At 44.6% G+C, this 12,919-nt stretch overlaps 1 protein-coding gene across 8 annotated transcripts in view; it reads left to right on the plus strand.

Moving 5' to 3' along the window:
* The window catches only part of mecom (MDS1 and EVI1 complex locus), a 138,943-nt gene that overhangs the window by 112,487 nt on the left and 13,537 nt on the right, over positions 1-12,919 (plus strand). For 2 of the 8 annotated variants that reach the window (XM_080052449.1, XM_080052454.1), the window contains 7 exons: positions 5,070-5,172; positions 5,298-5,411; positions 6,148-6,259; positions 6,366-6,513; positions 6,677-6,857; positions 10,757-12,155; positions 12,308-12,398. In XM_080052449.1, the coding sequence (XP_079908575.1) occupies positions 5,070-5,172; positions 5,298-5,411; positions 6,148-6,259; positions 6,366-6,513; positions 6,677-6,857; positions 10,757-12,155; positions 12,308-12,398 (2,148 nt within the window). The remainder of the gene's footprint in view (positions 1-5,069; positions 5,173-5,297; positions 5,412-6,147; positions 6,260-6,365; positions 6,514-6,676; positions 6,858-10,756; positions 12,156-12,307; positions 12,399-12,919) is intronic. The other 6 variants (XM_080052451.1, XM_080052452.1, XM_080052455.1 and 3 more) reach the window with 6 other exon arrangements.

Consider the following 12,919-nt stretch of genomic DNA (forward strand, 5'->3'; position numbering starts at 1 on the left):
TAAAGCATTGTTGACGTTTTTTGTCATTACAACTGAAAATGTATATGCTGTATATTGATAAGGGATATTAAGAAAGATGTGCAGACATCTTCTCTAAAGTTGTTTGATAATTGCTCACATATACCTGACATGTAATGACAAAGATTCTCTCATTCCAAAGGGGGAAAATAAATTAAAATTAAATAAAATAAAATCAGTTTTTAGTAGAATTTGCTGCACATTCAGCATTGTAGCTAAATTTAACAAGGGGCAGCCTCTTATTTAACGACCTTTCAGTTTTATAGCTTTATATATTTGACACTGTAGGGTGGAAAGCAACAGGAGAGGAAAGAGAGGGGAAGGAGCAGGTGTCGCAGTCTGTGAGTCACACGGAAATCTGCAATTAACTCGACGTGCCGTAACTCATATTGGTTTGAATTCAGTCGTTTAGGAAACAGCTCTCTGACAGATCTAAAAAAACAAGTGTACACAATAAACAGTACATTTTTTAAAATAAAAATCAATAAAAAGTATTTAGAGACAATACTTAATGATAAAGAATGATTGGCTAGTATAGTTTGTAATTGTGAAATCTTTAACTCTGGCCTGCAACCCTCTCTTTGTGTTTTACGTTTATCCTTTGACCATCAAACGCCACAAATTCTCAAGCTCTTGTTTCCTGATGCACTGAGCCTGAGCACTACTTTGCATTGATCCTTTACATGGTCGTCATGTTTTGTCATTAAGATAATGAGGGGCAATTAGTGCTTTAAAAAAAAATCCTCCGCCGCGCTCCTCCTCACTCTGCCGACTCAATTGAAAAGGAAAATGGATTAAAAGTGTAATTAACATCATCCAAACGAGGCCCTAAAGAGCCTCTCATAAGACAGACAGTGCAGAGGGATATGAGCATTAATCTCATTTGCTCCATTGATTCTCACTCTCAGTATTGAGTGGGATGAAGTGGCTGTGTGGGGCCATATTAGCAAAACACTGACAGTCATTCACTATGTAAATACACTGGAGGTTAAGTCTGGAGATAATTGGACGGCACAGAGATAACAGCTCGGGGGCTTACTCAGCTCGAAAAAAAAACACCACAGGAATTGATTGAAAAAAAAAAAAAGACGTCAAACTTGTCAAAAGAAATGATTAAAAATCCCTGGGATAATCTTGTAAATTTAACACTGATCATTTTAATGTGGGGTGGCAATATTGAGACCTGGCTTTAGACGACTAAAACATAATAAAAGAGTCATTTTGGATATGCATCATTTCCATCACACGGATAAGTCGTCCATGGACATACTGGAGAGTTTCCAGAATGCTTCTTCATTTGGTCTCACATTCACACAGCTGACTCAACCTAGATTGAATGGATGGGGCCATGCATGTTGGCTTCCTCACATGTTCATCCAATTTGCTTGAACCAGCTGCACATTGTGTGTGCTTTCCCCTCTTTTATTGCTATCTAAGTCACGAAACCGTTTTTTTATTTTTGTTTAGACTCCAAGTAGGGATGGTGACTGACTGCCAAACTGCACTGTACATGTTGCATGACCCTGATAGCTGCAGGGGAGGGTTGCAACACATGCAGACATGCACTGCCTGCTACTGACGAGCAAGCACAAGGAAACAAAGTGCTGCTGGGGACACTTAAACAATGAAGAATAGTCTTATTTCTGTTGATATTTGCCCCTTTTCTTGTTATTTCTAGAGCAAAACGTGGGTCTGGTTTGTCTTTAGTAGCTTGGGATTTTTTAAGAGCATGCACCCCAGACTGAGAGCTCATTGTGGGCAGGGTAAGCGTCAGTGAATGGCGTTACCTGGCAAACTCTCTCTCTCTCTGTGCAAAGCTGGCCAGCAGGGTGTGACCGGACCAGGGGGGAAAATGTGACTGTGTTTACTCTGCTAATGACTAATGGTGTCAAGGTAACAAAGTAGTCCCGATTACAGCCTCTGATCCTCTTGTGGTCATAACCTTTGACAGAGAGAGTGAGAAAGAGAGGGAGAAATAGAAGTAGGCTCTCGATAAATGAGCAAATATAAGGACGAAGAATTCACAGAGAGACAGAGAAAAAATTGTTCAGCGTACACATATCATAGACAATGAGATTCGGTCTGTGAGGGAACTTGTTTTTCTCAAGTCTTAGGAAAAGCTTTACTCGTTTGAAGCTTGTCTGTATTGCCAAATATATTTATTTTTTGTTACATTCTCTGAAAAGCATTTGTTCCCTCTGCTTTTTTTGTTTGCAGTAAGAGCAAGAAGGTGCCTTGCTGCTGAGGGCTGGGCCAGGCTTTGTCGGTGTGAACTCTGACACCCTGGCTATCTTATCTTCAGAGTGTTATTTTAAGCCACTATTAGACAGCCCTGCGCGGGGTTTATGTGTTTTTTAGTGTGTCTTGGACATGCTAAGGATGACCCCTTAGAATCTAACCACTTTGCACTCTCATCGGGAGAGAGATAGAGAGAGTTTGCTGCATTTCTGTTAGTGTGTGTGTGTGTGTGTGTGTGTGTGTGTGTGTGTGTGTGTGTGTGTGTGTGTGTGTGTGTGTGTGTGTGTGTGTGTGTGTGTGTGTGTGTGTGTGTGGGTGTGTGTGTGTGTTTTGGCTGTTTATTCGTGGCAGCCCACCGGGAAAAGGGGTGGAGCTGTCGGAGAGGGGAATTCCCCCTCATATTGGTAATCGCCCTCCTGTGCCTGCTTGCTAGTGTGTGCACTTACGCTACCCCCCGAAACACAGAGAAACAGAAATGTTTATTGATCCCTAAAAGGAGGGAGGTCAGAGGATCAGCATGCACGCTTCTGCAAAGTGGATGTTTCTTTGCTGCTGCTTTCACCTGGGCGCCTCAGTATCTCTCTATATGTGTCCCCTTAATTACCTCCAGTTGTTTGTAAAAACATACTAAAATTACAGACCAACAGTTGCACTTCACCATGGGCTTGTACTCTTGTATTTATGGACAAAGTGGTTTCGACAGTGTCCATTAATTTTTATGTTTTAAAGGCCTCAGTCCGCGCCCTGGTAGCTTTCCAAAGAGCCTCCCTCCTCCTCCTCCACCTCCTCCTCCTCTCTCTCTCTCGGTATCAGTCTCAGAGCGGAATCTCTGCAGACTCACAAGCCTGTTTGAACTGCTGTCTGATTGTCTCTAAATCACAATATTTTCATGGCCTTACAGAGGTGACGGGACACAGGAAAAGAGTGTGTCTGTTGGTGTGTATGCATACATGTACTGCATGCTTCCATCAATTTCCACCACGCGTGAGTGTTTATGCTGTAGTGAGAGGATAGAGTATAAGGGATTAAAAGTTCCTGCAGGGACCCCTCACAGTTCTGTTACCTTTTTATTTTAATTTTTTAGAAACAATGGGGATAAAGCATTGAATTTCCCCTCAACCAAAACAAACTGGCCAAACTTGTTTTCTTTCCGACCTATAGGGTTAAATGAATGACAAATGACAATACTTAAAACTCAAGAAAAAGATTGAAGAGAGTAAGCGGCTGGTAATTTGGTGCTGCTTGATATGTAACATATCTCTCCTGGTCTGGACAATCCGTGACAACTCATGGTTTAGCCCCTGTAACGGGAGACTTGTAGTGCCTGTCACCCCTGCCACTGACTTTCTTTGATTTTTTTTTTAACGTCTGAATTTAAATCATTCGTTTATGTGACCACAAAGCTTTATCAGTTACTGTGCACTTTTACTCCAGTGACTCTCTCTAGTCTAGGAACTTCCTCTGGAGCCCAGAAATGTCTATGGTTTCATATTTAGTATTATATCATTCAAAGCCAGACGTTTGAACAATGACACAAACAATCAAAGCACTGAATACATCATGATCTTTATTGTGAAGCGAGATATTTATCATAACTCTCTGCGGAGCCAAAGTGGCTCTTGTCTACTTATAGAGCTCGCCAGGAATTCTGTCCAACAAGAGCCAATGTACCTGTGACCCGCGCCTTCCCACAAGCAAACCCCCCCTCCCCCGCCCCCCTCCCCAATGCATTTCTAATAAATTCCCCCCATCATCATTGTCACGTCGCTGCCGGAAGAGGAAGGTAATATGTTAAACCTCCAAAGCCGTGCCAAAAATAACGCCGCGTCTGATTGTTTTCGCGGAGAAAGGCTATTGTGTGTCCATGGGAAGCACCACAGTCCCAGGGTCTCTCAGCTGATTCTTCAAAATGACTGACCCCACCCCCCCCCCCCCCCCCAACCCACCCACCCTACTCCTTGCAAACACACAAATATGTTAGCTGGTGTGGACTTGCTTTCATAATCTGTATGCATTGCATTTTAGGAGGAAATTGAGGCAGAGGAATCTATTGTGCAGAAGCTTTGAAAATGTGTGGATTTTGGTGAGATGGCACTCCTTAAATGGGCACCTGAGTGGTTTTATCAATCACTGAAGTACTACATTAACGGAATGCAATGTTTTGTAACAGCCTGCTTATTTTCACAGTTGTTTCACCATACATTAGTAAGCTTGCCTCCAGACATTTATTTACAAGTTCTTGCCTACTAATCTAGCGTGTGTGTTTGTGGGTGTGGGTGTTTACAGTATTCATGAGACTGTATATTTATTTCTACAGTAGTACTGTTTATGCTTTAATTTTGTTTTCATGAAGATGGATGTCTTACATGATGATTAATTACATGTTAATGAATGAGTGTCTGTGTGTGGTGGGAAAACTATAACAAGCCTGTGCACACTGTGCAGCCGATTGTGTGTGTGTGTGTGTGTGTGTGTGCGTGTGTGTGTGTGTGTGTGTGTGTGGGTGTGTGTGTGTGTGTGTGTGTGTGTGTGTGTGTGTGTATGTGTGTGTGTGGGTGGGTGTGTGTGTGTTTGTCTGTGCGTGTGTGTGTGTGTTTGTCTGTGCGTGTGTGTGTGTGTTCGTGCGTGTGTGTCTGTACCAAGAGCTACTCCAAATGACCTCTGCTGGTTCATAAATGTCACAAATTAGTCAACACCGCAATGCAGTTATGGACAAAATGAAAATAAATGAACTCAAAACTAAAACATGCAGTATTTACAGGACACAAACATTTTCTAATTTTTGAAAAACTGCCCTCCTGTGTCTGTTGCAGATCTTCTACAAAGTCACCAGAGAGATTTTCCCGGGTGAGGAGCTGCTTCTTTTCATGAAGGCTGAAGAGTATTCATGTGAAATCATGGCCCCGGATATTCACGGTATGCACCACACACACACACACACACAGAAACACGCAAAAACACACATGTATGACCAATTGCCAAAAACCTGAACAACACATACACACTCCACTTAAATGTTTCTCTATGTTTCCACAATGCAGAGGAGAGGCAGTACCGCTGTGATGACTGTGACCAGCTCTTTGAGTCGCGCAACCAGCTGCTGGACCACCAGAAGCAGCCGTGTGGGATGCCCCCCTCCTCCTTCCTTAACCCAGGTTTGACATTTTGTATTTGTATATCTGTGTGGGCTATTCCCATGCCATTGTAAACAAGTGGGCATACTGGAGAGCGACAAAGAAGGAAGTGTAGCTGAACTGGGAGAATATGATGCCATGAGTAGTGTCAAAGGGCCCTTTGTTTTCTTTATGGAGCTGCTGAAAATGAGATGTAAGAATAATGCACTTTGGAAAGAAGACTCTACTAACTGCAAAAATGAAATGATGTTTTAGTGTAAATTCCAGAAAATAGTGCCAAAATGACCACTGACACACAACAATGAACGCAGTGCAAAATTCATTACACACTACTTTATTTGTCTTAGGGTTTTCTTATACTTGATGGTTTATGTAGTAACAAGAGATTCAGTGTAACTTTGACTAGACTGGACCACAGACAGACTGACTGTAATTGACCAGGGCCTGCTGCGGCAATGCAAATCATTATATTTCCCCCCATATGATGAACTGTATGTAATGGGATAGATGGCTCCTAAAGGCCGCAAACATACCTCAAGTCTGCACAGCTCTCCAACTTAGCTGTTACACCCAAGCACGTCACTGTATAATTTACATTTAAAGTTAACTCTCAGTTCTTGTAGGCTGCATGAATTTTGAAATACCCCTGATATACTGTACAAATGGTAGGTTAACCCAAATACCAATTGTTTTGTATGGTTCAGGATACATTTAAACAGTCTTCTATGCTTTACCTTTCTTTTTTGTATTTATCTAGGAGGGGACAGTGACATGAAGGCCCACGACCCTCAAGACTTGCTTTCCCTCCACATGTCCCATGGTCCACATGAGTGTAAGGAGTGTGACCAGGTCTTCCCCGATATCCAGACGTAAGTCACTATGTCTTTTGTCAAAACTTTATTTATTTAAGGATTTTTACTGAACAAACGTCTAAATATCAATTGTGGTTTTTATATCCTCTGTGTTTTCCTGCAGTCTGGAGGCCCACAGTCTGTCTCACTCTGAGGAGAGAGAATACAAGTGTGACCAATGTCCCAAGGCTTTCAACTGGAAATCAAATTTGATCCGACATCAGATGTCGCATGACAGTGGCAAGCACTACGAATGTGAAAACTGCTCAAAGGTAAAGTGATGACTTTTGAAGGGCGGGATACTGAATTCATGAGCATTTCTCTCTCTCTCTCTGTTCATAATTTTAGCTTTTTTTTTTTTGGTGCAGAATTTTCATGGTTTTTTTCGAAGCCGATAGTAACTCCCGCGTGTGTCTGTGTGGTTGCTTCCCCCAGCAGGTGTTCACAGACCCCAGTAACCTGCAGAGGCACATCCGCTCGCAGCACATAGGGGCGCGGGCCCACGCCTGCCCCGACTGTGGCAAGACGTTCGCCACGTCTTCGGGCCTCAAGCAGCATAAGCACATCCACAGCAGTGTCAAGCCCTTCATGTGTAAGTCACTAAGACCCTACCTATGTAAGTCTCCTCAGTACGTTATAATAATAACAACAATAATAACAACAATATGCTTTTGACTTGCCTTTTGATAGAAGAACTGATGATGTTATTGAGAAAAAAAACTATTGTATATCCTCCCTCAGCTCCCCCCTAAAGAGTCATGAAATGTTCTACAGGAATTGCATATGGGATATTACAGTAGCCGTGTTTAAGAGTGGTGGGCTCTCTGCACAGTGCTGATATGGTGATAATAGCATTTTTAAGATAGCATGTAATTTGACTCAATCCCACTTGGTTGTACTCACTGTTGTAGCCCCTAACAATCCACTAGCATTGACGACACACCTAACGGCTTTTTTTCTTTCTCCCACACACACACACACACACACACACACACACACACACATGTATTGCCCTGCTCCTTAGTAAACGCTAACTCCTGCAAGAACCAAACACATTTTGACCTTTCACATTTTCACCACCTCACACACCTCACATCTGATCTCCTTTCCCCTAAAGCAGTATGACCTTCACCCTTAGCCCCGTCTCCTTTTCACTGACCCTACACACCAAACACACACACACACACACACACACACACACACACACACACACACACACATACACATACACACATACACATACTCACAGAAACCCAGTTCCCACAGCGAACATGCACACGGTTTTCGTCTTCTCAAACAAACACACATTAACACACTCACACATATATACAACAGAGGGACAGAGTGACTGCATCTCCACTGCAGACCTCTTGACTCCCCTCTCTCCTCCACTCTCTCCCTACCGCCACATGCACCATTCCTCACAAATGGCAACCACATGTACAGGCCCTCTTCCCTGTGCTCCCACTGAATAGGAGTCCATTTGCTGTAATCAGCAGAAAATATGCAGGTTTTAAAAACAACTAATGGCTGGTGTAAAAAAGGACAGAGCTGCCTCAAACATGACGGCTGCCTGGGGAGACACCATGTGTGTGTGTGTGTGTGTGTGTGTGTGTGTGTGTGTGTGTGTGTGTGTGTGTGTGTGTGTGTGTGTGTGTGTCCGAAGTGTTTGTTTGTGTGAGTGCGCTCAATGTGCATGTTTTTGGATAGAATTGTGCTGTATGAGTGCAGATGATTCTGTTTGTCTGTTAGTGCACGCGATATGTCAAGGGTGTGTGTGTGTGTGTGTGTGTGTGTGTGTGTGTGTGTGTGTGTGTGTGTGTGTGTGTGTGTGTGTGTGTGTGTGTGTGTGTGTGGTTCTCCGAGCTTGTGAAGCACTCAGGCCTGCTGGGTTATTAATTTATTTAGGTACTAGGCGAGACACTTCTTAGCCATCGCTCTTCTCTGAGGAATGTGTTTATAATATTTAGTTTCAGTTTATTAAGAGGTGACGAATACACACGCGTAGTCAATCAGATCTCAGACACAGAGTGTGTCATGCATGTGTGTTGTTAGTTCTGTAAATGTCACAACTACATGATTTATGGTACAGGGATTTTCTTGTAGTTTGCTCATGTGGCAATACGTGTACAAACTCATAAACAGACAGAATGCTAAAAGCAGCTATATACACACTGAGATTGAATGACTAATTATTTACTATTACAATAGAGATTGATGAAATTGTGTCGATGCTATCTCTTCATTTTACACAAAATGTATTAAATGCATTTTTCTAGTAGACATACTACTTACCTTACGGGGAATGCCTTCAACCTAAGCTCAAACAGATTAGTTTTAATCAATAGCATTCAGATACAGGTGCCAAAAAAAAAATACATCTGTGTCGGGAAACACATTCAAAGCTTCCAGAAAGGAAACATCTTGCGCAGAAATCAAAGGAATCATGCACTGTAATTTTTTCCCCAGCTGTTTTCAAAATGTTTTCAACTTTCTTTTTTTTTTTGCCCTGATTCTTTTTAATTTAGTTCTCTGGGGCCGTTCATTAAAATAGACTTTTTTAATACGATTACATGCACTCCTGGCTCAAGCATTTTACATTTGGCTTTCCTCTTTGGCACGTTTTTTTTTTTATCATTTATTTAAATCTGTTTCGAGAAATGCTTTTTCCCCACTCATCCTCTCTCAGTCCTCTTACATTGCCCTTTGTTGCACCTTGTGGCTGGAAGGCATCCAAAGTATGCAGAAGCGCAATCACAGTGTGAGCCCTAACCACTTCCTTATCCTCATTTTCAAGATCAAATAAACAATGTGCGCCAAATCAATCATCTAGAACTTCTTCCATAACTGCTTTCTGATATCAGCGCATGATCAAATACTATTGAAAAGTCAGCTGATCTGCAAAATCTGATAATACAGGGAAGGGGCCAACAAATAGAATCATCTCCCCCTCTTTTTTTATAAACTGCATTCTTAACTTTTTATTGGATCAGCATGAGAAAAGAGCATGGGAAAAAAAACAATATATACTGGACTAGTATCTTTCTATGTAAAAAAATCCATTTGTAGTAGATAGTGTTGACAGACTAATAATGGGCGATAGATAATGGTGAGACGGTGAGGTTTTTTTGTCTCAGGGCCTGGGTGTTGCCACTGTACGTCTACACCAGGGTCAGACAATATCCCAAGACAGGCACATACAGTACATATAAGGGTTGAGTGTGTGTGGGAAGGTCAGTTAGCGCAGGAGGACACGGGGACACCAGCTATTAGACCAAGCCGATGGGGGTGACAGACAGGAGGGAGGCCCGCAGGGGGAAGAGGGAAGAGGGGCAGCAGAGGACGTGAGACCTGTCCCTGGGAACCGGACTGCAGGATAGGATTCATTCAACTCGGCTTCCTTCACAAACTTAAAATAGAGCCATTGTACTGCATGCGGCTGAGAATGTGTGTGTGTGTGTGTGTGTGTGTGTGTGTGTGTGTGTGTGTGTGAACGTGTGTGTGTGTGCATCTGTATGTCTATGTGTGTGTCTGTTTGTGTGATTCAGTCTCTCTTTGTGTTATGTGAATATTTTGTGAATGTGCCTGCATGTCCGTGTGTGTGTGTGTGTGTGTGTGTGTGTGTGTGTGTGTGTGTGTGTGTGTGTGTGTGTGTGTGTGTGTGTGTGTGTGTGTGTGTGTGTGTGTGTGTGTGTGTGTGTGTCTGTTTGTCTCTGTGTGTCTGTGTGTCTGTGTGTGTGTGTGTGTGTGTGTGTGTGATTGTTTATGGACTCCCTGGAAGCGTCCCTGGGAGGACAATGGGGCTGGAGATGCCTGGGAATTTGGTTCTTGATGTGCAGGTGATGAGTGGCAGCGTCTGACTCACACCGTCAAACCCTCAAACAGATTCTATCCCTTTACAATGCCAGGATCTGGAGAGACACACAGCTCTCCCCTCCTTAATTATTACTGGAAAACATGGTGTCACAGTATTGATGGGAACATGAGCCTATCATTCATAATGCATTTCCTCTGCTGTTTAACCTTAGTCAGATTAAAGCATGTTAAAGGATTGAGTAAGCCATTCTGGAGAACGCCTGTTGTCAAATCACCTTTTTGCCAACATCTGTGACTATTTCCTCACCATCCGCTACTTGTCTGTTCTGTGGGAGCACTGGAAAAAAAATCCACAGTTATTATACAGCTTAGGCTCTGTAAACAGGCATGTTGCTTGCTACATTGGGCCCCCTTTGTTTACTTCCCAGTGTACAGAGCCGAGGCTATGTATTAACCCCAGATATAAAAAGAATTCAGTGCAAATACATACTGTACATTCCGGTGGCGAATTGTGAGAAGATATTCACTGATTTTTACAAAAAAGTGAATTGACAACAAGCGTTCTCCAGAATCGCTGACTCCACGTCCACATGTGATATACTGTATCATGTGATGTTATTTTTGTGTTGTGTATGCGTGTGGGGGTTTGTGTGTGTTGCATACTGATACGTGCTGTATCTGTCTCCTGTGTCCATATAGGTGAGGTATGCCACAAGTCCTACACACAGTTCTCTAACCTGTGCCGCCACAAACGCATGCACGCCGACTGCCGCACGCAGATCAAGTGCAAGGACTGTGGGCAGATGTTCAGCACCACGTCCTCCCTCAACAAGCACCGGCGCTTCTGTGAAGGAAAGAACCATTTCACAGCAGGGGGGTTGTTTGCCCAGAGTATGCCCCTCCCCGGTGGCCCTGGCTTGGACAAATCGTCTCTGGTGATGGGCCATGGCAGCGCGGGGCTGGCTGATTACTTTGGGGCCAGTCGCCACCACGCTGGACTCACCTTCCCAGCTGCCCCGGCGTTTCCCTTCAGCTTCCCTGGCCTCTTCCCCTCTGGACTCTACCACCGGCCCCCGCTCATCGCTGCCACCTCTCCTATCAGACATCTGGCCCACCATGCGCCTGTGTCTGGGCCCGGGGCAGACCTGAGCAAGAGTCCTCTGCTGCCCCCCAGCCCTGGACTGCAGGAGTCCAGAGAGCTGCTCAAGGCTCTGCGTAAAGGTGGGGACGTGCAGGGGAACCACATGGCAGGTCTAGACCTTCACACCCAGGGCTCCTCGTCCTCCACAAAGCAACGCAACAAGCAGAGCGAGCACTCTGAGAGCAGTGACCTGGACGACGTCAGCACGCCCAGCGGGAGTGATCTGGAGAGCACGTCTGGCTCCGAGCTAGAGAGTGACATGGACAGTGAGAGGGAGAGGGGCGCCGCTCGCCACAACGGCAAAGGCCCCAAGAGGAAGGCTAGTGGAGGAGGCCCCCAAAGCCCCGGCCTCACAGGCAGCAGTGCTGCCAAAGACTTTGCGGGCCCTTCCCTCATCCCATCCTCGCTGGACGAGCACACGGCCGTAACAGGGGCCGTAAATGACTCTATTAAGGCCATCGCCTCCATTGCCGAGAGGTACTTTGGCTCTACAGGGCTGGCTGGCCTACAGGAGAAGAAGGTTGGGTCTGTGCCCGGCTACCCCTCCATGTTCCCCATGCCTTTCTTCCCAGCGTTCTCTCCTCCGGTTTACCCTTTTCCAGAGAGGGACCTCAGACCCACGGGCCTGAAGGTGGAGCCACAGTCCCCAGCAGACGACTGCAAGAAAGCCCGGGGGAAATCCTCGTCCGAGTCACCGTTTGACCTCACTACTAAGAGAAAGGAGGAGAAGTCTGTTGCAGTGGCCGCCTCCAAAGCAGGGGCCTCCCGCTCCCATGGACAGGACCAGCCCCTGGACCTGAGTCTGGGGAGCAGGGGCCGAGGAGGAAACCCAAGAGACGAGGAGACAAAGAATAGCCTGGGCTATGAGGACGAGAAGCCAGTGCTGGAGATCCCTAAAGCTGAAACCTCCTTACAACATGCCAGGCCCACCCCTTTCTTCATGGACCCCATCTACAGGTATTGTTATTCCCAGTAGCTTACTCAAGCATAATTCAAGTTGGAATGGAAATTGACAATTGTTATTAATTTTACAATATTGACTTTTTAAGTATGTGTATCAGTATCTGCTGCTTTACCTGCGTTAAGAGCTGACAGAAATCTACTATTAGCAGGGTTGAGAAGAGGAGAATGAGCGATCCGTTTGAGACTCTCAAAGACAAGTACATGCGGCCAGCCCCAGGATTCCTCTTCCACCCACAGGTAGGTTCTTCTGACTTTGGGATCTGGGTTAACGTGGGTGATTTAGAAGGAGTATAAGGTGGTCGTCCTCACCTTGCTTGCACAAAGGACTAAATCACACCAGTTCTCACCAGTGCAACTGTACATTTTTGCACAGCCACCATTGTTTCTGTTCAAAGTTGATCAAAGATGCCTATCCAGACCCCCAGATTAATTAAAAACACAGCAACAGTGCCACTTTATCTGGGCAGGTGTTGACCAGTCCTGTGTCCAATGTCAGTTGCCCATATATAATGTTTCTTTCTATAAAGAGCTCCAATTCAGAACGATTTTCTTGTGCTTACTAGACTGGATTAATGAGGATCAGTTTGTGGCTCCAGCCTTATCCAAGCTACTGCCTATTAAGCAACACTGTCGGCTATCTGAAACAGATGTCGCAGAAAGAAAAGGGCACAGTGTGACACGTCTTGCCCATAACATATCTTTGATTACAATATAAAAAATGATATGGCTCTTAAAAGCAACCATTTTCTGCCCCTGGG

This window comes from Ammodytes marinus (genome assembly GCF_949987685.1).
Source record: "Ammodytes marinus genome assembly, chromosome: 3".
Lineage (NCBI taxonomy): Eukaryota > Metazoa > Chordata > Actinopteri > Uranoscopiformes > Ammodytidae > Ammodytes > Ammodytes marinus.